Source organism: Thermobia domestica, chromosome 3, assembly GCF_964235325.1.
Source record: "Thermobia domestica chromosome 3, izTheDome1.hap1.1, whole genome shotgun sequence".
NCBI lineage: Eukaryota > Metazoa > Arthropoda > Insecta > Zygentoma > Lepismatidae > Thermobia > Thermobia domestica.
Genome location: NC_137456.1, coordinates 222,163,742 through 222,182,213, shown reverse-complemented (window position 1 = coordinate 222,182,213; position 18,472 = coordinate 222,163,742). Strand labels below are relative to the sequence as shown.

Genomic DNA, 18,472 nt, shown 5'->3' with positions numbered 1-18,472 from the left:
ACAACTGTGTGCGTTTCCCACCAAATGTTGAAGCGGACATTTCATTAGCACTAACATAATTGCAGCCGCATTTAAATTTATATTTACCTGACAGTTTTGGTACTAATTTATTATTATTAAGTATTCTGTCTTTTGGCAAGTCCTGGGACTAGTGAGATTTTTTTCAATTTTATGTTTGGACCTGGAAATCTTTCTTCCACGTTTCTTGATTTTCAGCTCCATCTTTTAACTCCCAATATTTTCTTCTATTTTCAAATCGTCGATCACTTGTGTTCTTTTTCTTCCTATTCGAGTCCTTGCTTTCCTTCCAGTTTTCCTTCTATGGCGGTATGAAGAACACAATTTTTTCCGCAAACTAAGTTTACTGTACAAATAATGCTTATTAGCTTAAGGAACAACTGACTTTAGGAAATAATTTTAAAACTAGTTGAGTCCAGTATCCTAAAATAACTAGAATACCCTTAAACGTTTCTTAAATAACCACTGCAGTTCAGTGTAATATATACAATGCGACGTTATATATATATTGCAACATACTCTTGTACGTTCTTCACAAGCGGAAAGTACAGTCTAGCGCGTGTTCAAATTCGGAGAAATCTGCCCAATAGGCTGTCAAACCTGCCCTTCCCCATACCACCTCTGAAATTAACAGTTAATATGTTATCTGTAGTATACGAAGACGATATAAAGATAATTTATGTGGCGTAATCAACTGAAACCCATTTGTAGACGTTACCTGTGAAAAAACTAATAGTACTAACTAATAGTATTTAAGTACAATTTATACACAACATAAAGGTATCAATGAAAGTTCAGTTGAGTTGAGTTTGAGTTTAACGTCCCTTTCTACAGCGAGGCTATATAAGACGGGACCTACTGATTAACGTGGAATCCGAATCACATGAGCTTCCGCCACGAATCAAACCCTCGTCTCCCAAGGTATTAATGAGGGTGTCACAACATTTATACTTCAGAAGAAATCACCGTATGTCTTCAAACATTTGTCCCATTGTGTAACCAATCTACGTATGTTGCCGATGTAAAATTTAGAAGGTTGGCATTCGAACCATTGATACACCACAAGTCCACAATCTAGGTTTCTTGGTTTTAATGAATTTGCGAAGATAGTTCAAAGTCGCACAGTAGTGTTCTCTTGGTTCCTTGAAGCCAAACATAATTGGTACATGACAATTAACGAAGACATTAGAATAGAAGCTGAGAGCATATGGAGCAGATACGTTTTACTTGTGCTAGTGAAAAATGTACGTTAATACTCAATTAATCTTTATTCAACAAAAAATGCGCCTAAATGAGTAGAACATACGCATGGTAATTGTTTATGTACTAAATATTCCAAAGTTTCTGGATACTGCCTAGCTTTCTAGAAGAGCTGTCAATTGTTCATGGAATACCGGTTCGCATATCATGAAATCGAATCGTGAAGTCAAATCCTCGCGTCCAAAAGCAAGCTTCTCGACTGAAATCTGATATTCAAATCAAACCTCCAATTACTTTATACAGAATCGAGTTCTTCGCAGCAATCAGGAACTGATATAATCAAGGATACATTTCGTTCATTACCACCGAGACCTTTGGTTCGGGGGGATTCAGCAATCATCATCGTTTAGGGGGTAGGTAAGCCTATATTATCTCAAATCCCCAAACGAACTTGCAAGCGCTGATCAGCAAAATAGCATGACTTCAAATCAGCTTGAGACAATTACAGACATCACTGATACCAATATATCAAGAAAATCTCCAGCATAAGTTTAAACAGTAAACTCCAAAGTACTAATTCCAACCTTAAAAGTATAGAGCACAACAAGTAAGAAATACGAGTTTTGTGAACTTGTCAAGCAAGAGTGTCACGATATCCCAACATTCACCATTATCCAGAATTTTGCACACGTTGTCTGTAAAACTAAGAAAGATTTCTTCACTCTGGAAACCTATCTGTAGAAGTATAAATTGAAATATGCCAATGACGCCAAACCAAAGAAAACCACATTCAAAGTGGTCATTGGCAAATATGTACTTGATACGGACATGACAAAATTTAAACTGGCACTTCAAGAACTAGGTTTTGTATTTCACTCAGTAGAGCAGATATTAGACATTTCTACCACTACAAGTAGAATAACTGAAGAGGAAAAGAAGGCTATTGCATTCTTGCTGATTAATGTGCAAAGAAAAATCAGAAGTAGGAGAAATTTATAAATTGTCTACTCTCCTTCACTATCGCATGTATATTAAGTTTTACAAACTTCCTCAGTTCTTACAATGTTTCAGATGTCAGCGTCTCAGACAAAGCCAAACGAACTACCATGCACTGTCATTCTGCTTGAAATCCCCACACTCATATTTTCAGTTTGAATGCCAAAAAGCGATCGTCAGGATCCAGCTTATTCTGTCAATTATAATGGCAACCACTCCGCAAAATTTCAACGGCTGTTCTGTTTTTCAAGAGAACATAGAAGGATGAACTCACCTTGCTACTCACAAATTTACATCCTTTGGATTTCAGTGACTAAAGTTTCTTGACAGACCATAAATGCATTTGGCCAACCCATTTATGCACTGAAGTTGGAAACTGAGCAGTCAACAGCTTCATCTCATCCTACTGATCAAAATTCTGGAAGCACTCTCAGGGAAATCATTGCACATTTAAGGAACGAAAACTTCCTCTCGTCCTCCACAAGCTTGAAGGAGCCAAAATATGTCACAAAAGTCTACTAAATGTTACCAATTTTCATGACACTTGTTATGATATATATTTAGTTTTTTAAAGCAATCACCAAAGACAATCAGTTTTGCCTGATCGCTTAAGGAAAGAGCGATATCAACCACATATTCAAAGACACTAGCCAATCATCGAATGTCATCTGGATGAAATGGCTAATCAGAGCGTGCTATCTGGCTTCTACAAAACATTTTTCATAATCAATATTCACCCGGAATTGAATCCAAAACCCGCATGTAACGTTGTTCACGCAAAAGTCGATTTACACATTTCTTTTCCCCAGTAAGCACACCCTCTTCTACATTGCAAATAAAAGAAACGAAAGCAAACTTATACAACATGTGAGAGGCAAGAAGTTACTGACAATCTGTGTACTCTTTCCATCAACTCGTCACATACTACATGTACATACCAGAAAACATTATTAATTACTTTTTCTATAGACTCTTGTAGCATGAATTTCATGAGGTGTGGGAATTGGTGGCATTTTCATACTGGAAGATTTTCAACTAGGTTGAAAACTCATTCGCAGGAGCAATAAGCCGACAAATGTTCGAGATACACTAGTAATTTATCGCTCTGTCAACATCCTCGAATCCACTATGAACACACTTGGTGATACAGCAGGTGTTTTACAGTCTTCTCAGTGATATAATGCTGGGATTTTTGGTAAGTATATGCTCGATCATTATTTTTTAAAAATATAACGTAAACTTGTCATCCGTAAATTTATATTTAAAAATACTACGCCGTATACTGGGAATACGCCGTATGCTCCCGATGCGTTCCATTACATCTCTCTTAGTACTCTTGTTGAATTGCTCCACTGTGGATCAAGTGCTGAGGCAGCTATTTGCGCCTGTAACTTCAGACTCCTTTCCACAATTCGATGGCTTATTGTCAAAGGAACGTATCTACATTTTTTTAGATACGAACATTTCTGACATTATCAGAGCTCAATTTTTTCTGTGAAATGATGGTAAGTCAAACTTCCTTGTAAACAAAAATACAAAACAAAACAAAAATTCAATACAAAACAAAATACAAATCAAATACAAAACCTTTTGGATTATCAAAAACTAAAATCAAATACGAAAAAACAATTTCTATTCGCGATTGTGAAAAACTAATTTTTTGTAGATACGTTTCTATGACACTAAGCCATCGAATTGTGTTCAGTTTCAATAATGTGGGATTCACCAGATAACAACTTGTTCCTGCACGTCCTTCTCAAAATATTCTTGACAAATCGATTACAGTTTCTTTTCATACTCATGCACTTAATAGGACGAAACACGTCATCTGGAAGGTATCTTTCAACAGTGAGAAGCTGTATGACAGCACATTGATCCTGAGTGGACCTGTTGTAGAAGCGCTAAGCTAATTTCCAATGTTATTCCAGCAACAACTAAAAATATAGAATCATTATATATATACTGTACAGGAGCCAAACCCGTAGCTAGCCTAATTTATTAGCAAGGGGGGGGGGCAGAAATGAAGACTGAGGGAGCAATGGCAAAGACATCAAAGAACACAATAAAATTGTACATTTATTTATTATTTAGAGAAAGGTATTTATTTTTGAAATATCGAAACCGTAAATTTTTGTTTCATTTTTGTGTGCTTAATACAAGCTGTTTGCGAGGTACTTTGTTTTATATTAATAATTAAAATTGAAGTATTTATTTTTTAAACATTAGAACAAAATTATATTATAGCAATTTTAGGTTATATCAATACAAAATATATTGATATAATCTTCCTTCCTTCCAAAAGAAGCGAGACTACCGTTTATTAATATTCACAACTAACGTTGTGGACTATGAAACTGTTGTTTGGAAGTGCACCTGATATCCTTAGATGAATGTCATCGTTGCAATAATAGAGTACGGTTTGAAATGGGTAAAGGCAATGTAAGATATTTGGTGCATCTAGCAAGGAACATATAATTTTACACGGAAATGAGTACAATTCACAAGAATTTCACAGTTTTTGAGTCACTTTTGAAAATTCTCTTCAGCGTTATTTTAGAGCGGGCAAAAAATAATTTAAGGGGGACAATTCCCCCTCTAGCCCCTCCCTGGCTGCGGGCCTGACACGAACAAAGACAAATACCATGATATGTCAGTACGGTATCAGGACATTTGCAGTACAACCAGAAAACCAGTTCTTCTGGGACATTCGCGGTACTGTTCAATACTTTTCCTTAGACAGTGGGACATTTGCTGTACATACCGTGGAACGTGCGCCAAAAGCATCAATTTCACCCCAAGTTAATCTAAATCAGAATGAATATAATAATAAAGGAGGTGGATTGGAGATGGAACCGTCTAATATTATGTGATTCATTCTGATTGGCTGACTTCGTAGATTATGGATATGTAAGAGTAGATCACGAGGGCCACCTAATGAAAACCACCACAGTAATCGAAACCTCTAAGAAGAAACCATGCACTTTTCATCAGGGTTTTCAGTACAGACAGTATCTAAACAGGCCGGTAGCCAGCCCAAAAATGTAGGGATGCCCGGTAGAAGTTAGGGGGGCCCGACCCAACCATATTATAGTTCATATGCAAGCCTACCGTAAAAATTTTAGGGGGGCAGTGAAAATTTAGGGGGGGCGACCCACCCTAGCCCCCCGTGGATACGGGCCTGTATCGAAATTTCAAGAACGGGAACATAACTTGGAGGAAACAAATATTCTTCCTTTGATCTTCGGCCTCTTACCAACAAGAGCTAGTAAGACGTATCAGGGATTTTTTTTTCAGTTTGGTAAAGGCTAATATTAATTATTGGAATCCGAAATTAATCAAATTGGATTTCAAGCAAGCAGCAATAACATCTCGCAGAACACTGTTCCAACAGGAAACGTACATTAGTGGGTGTAAATTTCACTTTAATCAGTGTTTGAGGAGGAAGGTCTAGGAATAAGGACTTACAAATTACTATAAATCAGTTTCAGAGATGAGGCTCTCCTCAGAATGTGTTCTGCCCTAGCATTATGTGTTACTGTTATGTGCTTATCTCTATCTGTTATGTACTAATTGAACTCTATTATAAATCATGAAAATAAATTACTAATCCATTGAACGTTAATTTTGACTTCGTCTCTTATATTTATTCCGAACTAGATCTGACCAAAAATCCCTAAATATGCTCATTAATGGACAACTGTGTACAAAATGAGTGACTTGTGATAAATCACTCCGCAGGTAAGTTGCTCTCCGTAATACTGATAATTCCGTAAGACTTCCTCGTAATTAGAAATATCTCAATACACTGAAAACGAAGAAAGAAGAATATAATATTTCAACTTTGAATAAAGACTGGAAAATAGTCGTTGGAAAACTATTAATGAAACCTATAAAAGAAAACAAAAATATAAATATTTCTAGAAGTTTCCTTTAAATATCATGGACAGGCGTTTGGCCAATCACAAACAAGCATTTGTTTACATCTTTCAAATGTGTCTATAATGTATTTTAGTAAATGTTTTTTTTCACTTTTCTGTATATTGATCCTTATATTCGGGTTTACATATTCTTAGTGTTCTTAGAAAGGTTTGTATGTATGTATGTATATATGTATGGTGAGTTAATAATGGTTTTATATTCGAAAGAAGATATTTAGTTTGCTTTTAGTATGCAAGAAGCTCCAAATCCTCTGAAAAAGTCATATTATTCTCCTCTAGAACAACTTGCTGGCTACACCAATTTTATAAAATTTGGTCTTTGTATAGCAGTTAATACTGTGTGCTTATCCTCTAACTGAACATCCGAAAATATCCTCTCTTAGCTTGGAGAATAAGAAGTTATTTCGAATAATACCACAAATGTCCCAGTATCACAAATATCGATACAGCAAGTGTTGCGCTTTCTGTCACTACAACTACACATGCTTTTCATTTCACAATATTGCAGTTATGGTCTACGAATGGCTTTTACTTCATCAACCTGTGATCTTAAAGTGTCATTTCTGACAATTAGCTAAACTTTCAGGATGATCAGACAGACAGTGTTAGAAAATAGCATTAAAATAAAATTTTAACTTTGAACTTCACTAAATGAACTACGGTAGACATAATGTAAATAGTATTAAGTTTTGCTTACCCTTTTTTAAACCGTATTTCAAGCGGCCACTTGTAGTGTTCCGTATATGTTGGAACGCCAGACGTCATTTAGAAAATGAACATAACACAACCTGCGAAAGAGTATACAAAAGTATTACATCATGTTCCAGATTAGTCTTTTAAGAAATTAATCCGGAAGCCTATCATCATATAATACTCACATCAGTAATAGAAAAATGGCTGTGCTATACTACTTTTGATAAAATTTAATGTGTGACTAATGCTGCTTCAACTGCATCGGATTTTGGAGTAAATTGTTAAAATGGTAGTGGTTAAATCAACTACCTGACATGGAATAATTTTACTAACATACTATTGGTGTGCCTTTTCTATATAGTTGCCAACAATTGCGTTTACAAAAAGCATTTTCTTTCTTATTAAGCAAACATGACTATATGAGGAATAACAAAATGTGGCATAAATAAGTGGTTACTACTAATAAAATAGAGTCGGCGAGGAAGAAGAACATAGTGGGTTTTAATGTTGCGATTTGGCAACAATGCTTTCTGAAGAAAGAAGAGCATTGGGATATTACATGGAAAGTAATTCAACACGGAAATATTCTAGACCTTCGGTGCGAGCGGTGCCGGGTTCGATTCCTGGTGGGGGCACTCGGTGAAAAAAGTGTAAAACGCTTTTTCAGGCTAATCACTCTGAATGAGTTTTTCCTGGGTTTTCCTCATTCACACCAGGTAAATGCCGAAACGTGACAGGCTAAATGGCCTTAGATGCCGGAAGTCCAGAAATCTAAATCCTAAATCCTAAATCAAATATTCTCGACTTAGCACCATTTTTACGTCTTTATGGATTGAAATAAACCAAAAATAAGTGTAAGAGCGCCTAAAACAGATAGCAGCACTTCTGCTGATGTAAATTGTGACACAAAACTCAAACTCCCTGAAAACTGTTTTGGTGGTGGATTACAGAAGACGGTACCAAACATTTTGAAGAAAGCTGATTTTTTAAACCCTGCGTTAGGCGCGTACGTTTGTGTTGAACGATTAGGCGCGTGGGTGACAGCTGTCACCTACCTATTATTTTTCTAAAATAAGTAAAATCACCTTTAAATGGCGATTCTTTCATTTATCTGATAAAATGTTAATCACAGGTTATTTTTTGATTGTACATAGTGTTCTACTGAATATAATATAGTTTTGTTTCATGATTACTAAACTGATTTCAAGCATGTTACATAAATGTCTTTGAGATGTTCTCCACACATCCATCTCTTACATTTCAAGCAACATTTCCTTGTAGTTTTGTCTCTTAATCTTTCGCAAGCATGACAATGTCTTCTGGAGGCTGATGGCTTCTCAAGATCGATCATTGTCTCTTCCTCAACACCAAGTAACAGTCGGAGTTGGCCCCTCTTCCTAATTTCAACTGCAACTTCAGAAATATAGAATAGGTGTTGCTTCTCAGGCGTGTCATTTTCCAGGTGATATCCTCCAAAACAACTCCTTCATGACAATTGCGGTGAACTGGTATTGAATTTCAGGATGCAAAGTGCATTAATTGAACATATCTTTAGAAGATCAAAAAGTATCACCATGGGTCATTGTATTCCCATTCAGTGTTGTGGTGATTTGCACTTACGTGATAAATTCCATAATCACTCTCATCAGAATACACCTCCGACTCCTTCTCTTCCTCCTCAAGCCACTGCAGAGCAACATTTTTATCTTTTGTTGTCTTCGTCTTCCGGCGTTTTGGCATTTTACTAGTTACGTATATAGGCGCGTGGTTGACAATTGTCACCCAAATTCGCAGCTACAGAGAGAATTTATTTGTTACAAACTGCAGACGGGAAACAGAAATGTAATACTGCCACAATAATAAACATCAATAACCAACCTTCAGCTACTGAAAGGCGCAACTCAGAATAACTATACACAGTATTGTAAATTCGAGACAAAAATCACTGGGGAACACCTGTCACCCACACGCCTATCTAGGGTTAAGCGTAAAACGAAGTTCATTTTCGTAACCAGCATCCTCAAATTATATAGAAATAGAAGAAAAATCTAAGTAATCAGAAACTTCATCTGAAAATGTCTGATTGTGTTATTTGATATGAAACATTGGTAATTATGAGTCAGGTAACCGAACCTCCTTATAGTTCTTCCCATAAAGGCGTGAGTCGATTGGGCCATGAAAAGCTCTCTGGTGTTTTGTTCTGTATAACACGTAAAATTTTCATGTGTTAAAAGATATCCATTATTCCACGAACTCAATTCATTATTAGCTACTTGGCAACGATCACATACTTAATCATTAAATTCTGGATGAAACTAGAGACATAAGACAATGTAGTGTTTACACTCGCATTATCATTCTATGTTTTTGTAACTTATGCCCAAAATATACAGTGCAAGCTTCTGGATAATAGAATTCACTAGATAAAATGCGCACAACTCACATCTTTATAATGTAATGTGGTAAATATTTAATGTAGTACAGAAGGTAATATTTTTTTACTGGAGGTTTAATTTCATAGGTATCGTTAATAAAAACTAATATTCGAAACTTCCAGTAATACCAAAAACACATAAGACCTTAACATTATTTTGGTGAGCGTATTTGGAGCCAAATCTTTTTGCTTATCAATATTTTTTTATAAAATATATTTTAAAATAGCATCACCTATAACTGTCATCAATCCACTACTATATGAAAGTCTCTCCAGTATTCTCTTTAACCATGTATCTGAACAAACTTATTTAATTGCAGTTATATAGTGGTTCTTGACTTCTCCAAAATCTTGTTCCCTTTTATGCAGCGGATTGTCAAAGTCCGCGAAAGGTTAGGACTCAGAGAATATCTTCATTCATCATTAATTTTATCACTCTTTATTTTTATGTAATCTGCCTCTCAGTCGGCGAATACCGTTGCCGGATTCGTGTGTGGTAGGTGGGAAATTTGATAGAGGATGAACAGTGGATATCTTTCTCTGTCAAAGGTGGATATAAACCATTCCTTCCTCGTCATGGTGTGGGTTCATGTACAGCGAACAAACGCTCTTGTGATCATTCTGCTTGGTCTAGGTCCTTCCTTGCAAACAGCAAAATATATCTGAAAACCCATAGTAGCTGAAAAGGTTGTGATATATGTTAAATTGTAAAATATTTGTAAAGTTAAATTTTTTTGGGGGGGAGATTGAAAACATTTTAAAAAACTTCTTAGAGAAGAGAAAATGGAAGTTTAGCTAGAGAAGAAAACAGCGGCGCGCCAAAGGAAAATACACTAGTACACTAAATACTACGGAGATAAATGGTCGAATTTAGACATATGACAATCCATAGCCAAATATAGTCATATATGCCGAAACAGATGTCCTACTAAAAGCGTGACCTAAATATATATCTCAAAGTACGTGACAAGTCCATGCCCATAATGGGAGTCATAAAGACAAGGACTTTGTGGAAATCTCACTACCCACAATATCCGGTCAACGCCATTGAAGCCTCCGGTCCTACGGAAGGTCAATGTGGTCTCTAATTTAGAACTTCTAAATAATCTGACCCCTCAGAAACTGAGAAGAGTTACGAGTAAAGTATAGAAAACTAGAATAAAATAAATAAATAGAAAAATTCTAACAGGGATTTGCCAAAATTAAAAAAAACTTAAATAAAATAAATTTTGTACCAGTAAGTTGTTTGCCAAATCTTACTAGTCGCTACCAGTCCGCAAGGGCGCAAACTTCAAACTAATTTCAAACACTATATTTTTAAAATAAAAGAAGTGAAAATTTATGAAGATTGGAATATTGGACACTCTGGTACGGTAAAAAAGATATTCTACTGTAATAAATTTATTATATTATTCACTCCTATCCACTTCTTCACCTCTTCGAACAGTGATAAACTTGGTTTAATCAGGTAACGTGAAAAAATCAGAACCACGAAGTACTATTACATTTGTAAAGCTGAACGCGTATATTTAAATTGTGTCAATTAGGAGAAACAGCTATTCCTTCTGCAATTATTTGCAAACTAACCGCAATCATTTGCTAGATGAACACTATTCACATCGTCGGACCAAATGATCAGTGCGTACCCACTATTACGATTGAATGTTAAGCTACGAAGTGCAAATATAGTCCATTATTTTCACAAACACATTTTCTCATACGAAATTCTGACGTAATGATCAGTGCTCGAAACCATTATCATTACATTTAAATAATCAATATTTCATGGCAAAGTATACTGTTGGGCATATAAATTTCATAGGTGTCCTCTCATTTAGTCACAGTTACTATTATATATATATATAGTGGGTAATTTCGTGTTGCGATACACACACCCCTCAAATGTATTCTATGTGACCATAAACATTCATTAGTGAAATAGCAGCTCTCTACGAGAACGTTAACTCGTGTCGACTTGACGACAGTCATGAAATGGCGTTTCCACATTTTAATATAATTTAGAATTTCTAACCGCGATAACGGAGAAACTAAAAGGAACAGAGAAACAAAACTTTGCACGTAGCAACTAGAGATAGGGCGACATCTGCTCGTTTATTGACAAATAGCACCGGATGAACAGTGTTGCCAACCAAAGACAATGTTTTGTTTTTTTAAACGGAATAACCTAAATTGAATATCACCGTGGAAGCAGCAATGAAAATAAAGACAAAAGAGATTGTAGAGGCAGATCAGTTTGCAAAATTTTAGAGAAATAATATGTAATGTGTGTTCATGCACACAGGAAGTGAGATAATAACGTTTTGTACACCTTAAATCAGATATTGATAGGAATTGTTTGTATTGATTCTAAGTCTAGAGGCATCCGCTGAACAGTGTTGCCATCATTAGAAGGGATAAATTGAGTTTGGAACAGATACAATATCTCGGAAAAGGTCACTAGTTCTGTATACTTTAAAACATATAATGCAAGGCAGAAGAATGTGTTTGGTTGGTAATGCTGCTCATCCGGTGCGGTTTGTCAATAAACGAGCAGATGTCGCCCTTTCTGTAGTTGCTTCGTGCAAAGTTTCGTTTCTCTCTCTCCTTTAGTTACTCCGTTATCACAGTTGGAAATTCTAAATTATATTAAAATGTGGAAACGCCATTTCATTACTTGTCGTCAAGTCGGCACTGTTTAACGTTCCCGTAGGGTGCTGCTATTTCACTAATGCGTGTTTATGGTGCGGTTACATAGAATTCCTTTTGAGCGGTGTGCGTATCGCAACACGAAATTACGCAAAATAAGTGTCACCCTAATATATTTATATATATATATATATATATATATATATATATATATATATATATATATATATATATATATATATATATATATATATATACAGGGTGCGGCACGTAAAACCGGCCCGTCGTAATATTCTGGTATATTGTTTTTGGCAACACTTAAATAATCTACCTTCCTACCAAGAGATGGCGTGTCGAGGTCGGGTCGACTTATGTGACCTGCAGCAGTAACGTGCAGCCGCAGCCAGTGAAACTTGTCGAAACCAGTTGAGAAAAAGGCCTCGTTGTGTTAAGCCGGGTGAGTGTCAGTGTGTGATAATGCCGTATTCGATACCCGAGCGTGTTGCCATTGTTGAAGGGTTCATTCTTACTGGATCTTTTGTGAAAACAAAGAATTTGTTTCGGGAGAAATTTCCAGGACGTTCTGTGCCAGCAAAAAGCACCATTCAGGAATTGATTGAAAATTGGCGGCGTACAGGATCGGTTCAAAATGCTCCCAAGAGCAGACGACCATCTGTCTGCACACCTGAATTAAAGATGCAGGTGGAGGAGATAATGACAAGAAGTCCTCGAAAGTCAACCACGAGATTGAGTCAACAGGTTCATGGGAGTGAGGGAAGTTGCAGACGTGTTTTAAGGGGACTGAAGTTAAAACCGTACATAAAAGCATACGTGCACATGCCATCATAAAACGACAATTATTTACGCACATATCCTTATTAGCTATAGCAAATAAACTATAGTACTATAGTATTTTATACAAATATGTTAAGTAATATAGTATATAAGAAAATTAGTATGTCTGGACATGTATTTCCAAGAACAACACACTTCAAAAATTGAGAGGGCGCAACCGCGGGCGAGCATGGACATGTATAATTTCTACTTCTATATTCCATAGTTTTAATTTGTATCCTTAGCTTTCTATAGAAGGTGCTAAAAATTAGATTCTATTTTCTGAATTTATTATCAATGCTGTATTTTTGCTATATAATTGAAGTTTTTCTATCTAGCTTTCTGTGATATTTCAAAACCATACAGTAATGCAAAAATTTACTAGTTTACTAATTTACTAGTTTACTAAAAAAAGTTTACTAGTAATGCAAAAATTGGTTAGATGCCTCCCATTACACCCATCCTTTGAACTCTCAATTCAATGACCGGAACATTTAAGCATGTGAACAATAATACTGTATTTGTAAAACTAACAGTTGCACTGGAATGTTCATAGTCGTTACCAATTAGCAACAACTTTTGCGAAGGCTTCTTTGACTTGACTTAAGAATATTGTTGACCTGGCGCGTTCACAGGAATGTTTGTTAGAGGGAGGTCAATACTAATTACAAGACACTACAGCTAGTAGTATTGAACTGGTGATATTCTACACCCGAGAAAGACAAAAGAGCAAATTTTAAGTACTATCATTTATATTCTCACCAAAAACTAGTAAACTTGTAAGAAAAGAAAAAAATACAGATGAGGTGTAGGCTTTAGGTTACCTCAATTATTACTGTACTAAAGCTATTGTAATTTTAGGAAGAAAATGCACAAATGTGTATCGAGTTACACACTTTGGGAGGGTATCCTATATCTGGTTTATAATTCCACGTGGACAGAGTCCATGAACACAAGATACATCGATTAATTTATACTATCAGTTTTCTATGAGTTCTCTCATTACCTGAATATCACTTATTGAGTTATATTCACTTCCAAATTTAGCATATTCTCCTGGTTGAATGAGGTTACGTTTTATTGAGTTGACGCATCAAGACTTTTATAAATACCGTACTTTGTAACTTGAATGGAAAAGGCAAATACCGCAAGTCTTTATAATTGTAAAGATCTTTCATTTTCCATAGGCTCTTCTATTTCTTACTTTCTTTCACTTACGGATAATTTGTAAGTAAATTTTCTGTAGAACTGTTGGACTCCCTATGGTATTTCTTCGCAGTTCTTATGGTTGTGCCACTTTTCTCAGCGCTACAGTGTATTTCCGTCCACTGTTTCTCAAAATATTGGATAGGAACTTTCCACACCAACAATAAATGTTTCTATCGAACTCTCAAATGACAAGTATGTAATAGAAATATTAAAGTCACATGACAGTGTTCGGATCTTTTGAACGTCCAAGCTTGTGTTAAATAAGGGCATTAGCAATGGAAAACGTATGTGATCCAATAGATACAAATTCTGACGTCAATAAGTACTTTTATTTTTTGTAATGACAAATCAGGTGAAATGCTCTGCACTTCAAGTTTTGTCAGGAACAGCGACACGTTTCAAACATTCAGTATTCATAACATGCTAACCATCCAATATATGAAAGAAACAACTTCACTTTTGGATTCCTGAATGGACGCTGGTGTTATTTAACATTAGACACGCTCTCGTTTCCACTTAAAAATTTGAATTTCCATCTAACACGGTGGCCATGCTCGTCATGTGCCCCACGAATTGCAGCCCACCTCTCCTACAATCTCCTACGATATTTCATATTTTTTTCTTATTTTTTTTTAAAAACAAAGATGTCCGAAGATATTTGAATAACCTCGTACAGTAACAAACGACATACTGATATTTCTATTATTTACTTCTACCTACAAATCTAATTTTCACTCAAAGTTAAAAGCTACGAAACTCACCACTAAAGAAGAAAGAAAACTGAGTTGAAAGCAATTCCATCAAATTAAAGAAGGTTGAATTTTGGAGCCATATTATAAATTAAGATATTTAGTCTCAGAAATTCTACTTATCGCACAGAATTTATATTTTGTTACCATGGAAGTTTAACTTTGGTAATTTATAATTTGTTGTAAGCTCATTTAGATAATGAACTAAAAAAAAAAAAAAAAAAAACTATGTTGTATTCAAGAAATTTAAACCCAGAAACAGTTTCCTAAGGGTAAATTTTAATTCTGCATGGAAAATATTAAAGAGAGAAATTATGTCTAAATATTATCTAATATTCTTTTACTTCTTAAGATGAATATAATTAATGAAGCAGAATTTTTCTTCGATCTGAGGTGTTAAAATTTTTTCAAATCCGATTATATTCTTCAAGCTTAAGTAGTTCTTCAATCTTAAGCCGCTGAGACCTATTGTTCAATGGTACTCAGAGGAAGCCAAATGTTTCTTCAGTTGGATTACTTTGAATTGATTGGACTTGTAAATATAAAATAAATCAATAACTAAAATCAAAGTAATTAGAACTACTTCAGGACAAAGAAATTAGACATCCACGTAAAGTATAAAGTGTCACAGAATTTGTTTTGATTTATGGGTATACGCTTGTGGCTTATCACCAACTCTTATTGTTATTCGTTCACAGTTAAATAAAGTAATTGTTCCCCCTAAACCTTAGGCCCGGTGTACGCTATAGGTAAGGTTAAACCCATAAAGGGTCATGACTTTTTCAGAGGGAGCAGACTTTTACATACTAAAAGTGAATCGAAAGTCTTGTTTCAGTCTGTGAAAGCATACGAATATTTTGTAAATAATTCACTATGCATAGTCTACATACATGTTATTGTTTTTATATTTGCTAATGAGAAATAGGTTTTGTTCCCATCTTCCCATAATCTTTACTTTAACCGTATACACGATATCAGCAGATTAATTATAAACTGTTTTCTACATCTTTTCAAACTCTTTTTCTTTACTGTGTGCACCTGCGGATTCGAAATTTACCTGCGGATGCGAACAGAACCATTAAAAAGAAAGTGGATGTTAAATTATTCTTATAAGGCATAGATAGTAAGCAATGACAACATTGTTATATTTCATACCTAGCTTTAAATACAGGTAGGCACCTGTTGCATTCCTTCAATGTAGTTGACTACCATCTCCATCAACTTCTGTTCAATCTATGGAAGGCATCGTACACGTCAGCTCATCTATCTTTGTCGATGTTCCGCAAGGATCACAAGCGATACTTCTCTTTTGTAGTGCTTCCCATGAATTGGTTCGTTCATTTGGCAAAAAAGTAATCATATATACTCACATCAGGTAAACAGGTGGATGTTACAATATCTCCCACTGCCACTGATTCACGAGCTAGTCGTGTGACACTCTGTATTGTCATTAAAATGTCTCGGAGGCCGTGTCTGAACCTGCCATCGCTTTCTCCAGAGTGCAGGACAAAGGTGTTGCCCCAAGAATTTGCAACATTACTTTGACACCAATATTGTGTGCAGGGCGCAAGTTTTTTGGACAAGGACGACCAGGGTGTTCCCATTCACTAATCTCGCTCTCTTCCCTTGCCAGCTTCCGCGACTATTCATCATTTTTAAAGACAATCAAGACCCTGTTTTGCTTGTTTTCAATATCAATTAGTTTCATCACAATTATGGATGATTCCATTTACGGACAGACGGGCTTATTGGACCCGGCCATATTATTCACACGTAGTTTGTTTTTCTTGTGCGTAAAATACATATTTGAATCACTTCCTTCGCTGGAACTGTCACTACACTTTCGAATATTAGGTGTAGTGTATATTTTTTCTATATATTACATAAATAGCACATACACGGAAAGATAATATGACTCAATACTAAAAATGTAATATTCGATCATGTGATGTTCTATTTCAACCAATTTATTTTTTTAAATAAAGTTTTCCTTCTTCTCTGTTACTTATCTGTATAATTACAGAAGTAGATAATAAATGGTATCTTGTACATATGGGACACATGGTAATCCGTTTCGAAATCACGTTTTACTCACGCTATAAACATTGAAAATCAAAATTTTTACTATTATTCCAGATCGAATTCTAAAATATTAGGTGTAATAATTAGGTATTACTTTATTTTGCAATTCAAAAGACTGTACTCCAGCAGATTTCGTTCCTGTTTAGTACTTAGTACCATTAGAAATGTTTTAGTACCTAGTCTAATGATTTTAACGGCCTGAATATTATAATTATATTGAAGAATGTAGAGGAATGAATTAAAATTCGACAATACTTTTTGCAGAACCAAAGTTTTCATGTGGGACAATATGTGGAGTGTGCGTTACGAATGGTTGGAAAAAGTGACTATATGCAAATGTCTCTCGTTCTATATACCAGGGGATTCACTGCAAAAAAGAAGAGCGAGGTTTACTTTTAGAAGAATTGGAAAGCTCAGAAGATTCTGACTCTTTTTTTTTGTCAAGTGATGATGGTGAATACGACGCAGTTGAGGAATCAACCCGCATTCTAGAGGATATGCAAGTGGAAGTGCAAGTGGATGATGGAGAAATCGAATCACATAAGGAAGTGTTACAAGAGCCACAAGTACCGCAGAAAGCAGAGTGATCGAAACCCGTCACTAGGCGTATCAAAGAGATCCAAAGGCCAACAAAATGGGCAGAAAGATGTGAAACTCCTTCATCAATCTTTCTTCACATTTTTCGAGACCACTTCTTAAGAAAATTTGCTCTTGGACAAATAAGGAAAGTCATCTTGCGTATGGGAAGCAATGCAAAGAGCTGACGAGAGAAAAGTTGAAAAAATATATTGAAGAGGTTATTCTTATGGACGTATTCTAGTCAAAGAACGAAGATTTGAGTGAAATGTATAGTAAAATTTACTTGTGTGCATTTTTTCTCAAATAATGAGTCGTGACAGATTCAAGGCAATAACAAGAGTGATGCGCTTTGACCACACAGAAAAAGAATAAAACAGATCATCAGATAAGCTGGAGCCTATCAGGAATGTATTTGAGTTTTGGATAGTGTATCTCAGGGAGGCATATGCTCCTAGTTGGAATATGACTGTGTATGAACAGCTCGTAACTTTCAAAAGACATTACCCTTTGAGACAGTATATGCCATCGAAACCTGAAAAAATATACAATCAAGTTGTGGTTGATTTGCGATTCTGAAACAGCGTATGTTTGGAAGGCTCAAATATAAAAAGGAAAAGAAATTGGAGATAATAAGGAGATAAATGAAGGTGAGATAGTTGGAAAGACTTAATAAAGGAAATAGAAGGAAGTGGAAGAAATATTATATGCGACAATTTCTTCACAAATGTACATCTTGCCAGGGATCTACATGAGAAAACGTTTGCACTTGTCGGAACGATGCGAACGAAAAAGCCAGAATTGCCTTCGGAGTTTGTGTCCTCGAAAAAAGAGAATGCAATTTCACTTTATTTGGATTTCAAGTTAAACTTATGCTAGCTTCCTATTACCCCAAAAGAGATAAAGTAGTAATTATGCTAATATGTAAGTTCACTTCATGAACAGTCAAAAATGGCCAATTCCACTGCAAAGAAAAAATCAGAAGTTATAACTACATGCAACGAGACTATGTTTGGGGTCGGCAAACTGGATCAAATGGTGTGCAATTATTCACTGAAAAGAAAAACTCGCCGATGGCCAATGATCATATTTTATAA

General features: G+C 35.5%; 1 protein-coding gene across 1 annotated transcript in view; it reads right to left on the bottom strand.

Moving 5' to 3' along the window:
* The window catches only part of LOC145681586 (uncharacterized), a 43,973-nt gene extending 37,032 nt beyond the window's left edge, over positions 1-6,941 (bottom strand). Inside the window, exon 1 of the mRNA XM_081753213.1 lies at positions 6,850-6,941. Within this exon, the coding sequence (XP_081609339.1) occupies positions 6,850-6,917 (68 nt within the window). The 5' untranslated portion in view covers positions 6,918-6,941. The remainder of the gene's footprint in view (positions 1-6,849) is intronic.
* Between the last annotated feature and the right edge of the window lie 11,531 nt (positions 6,942-18,472).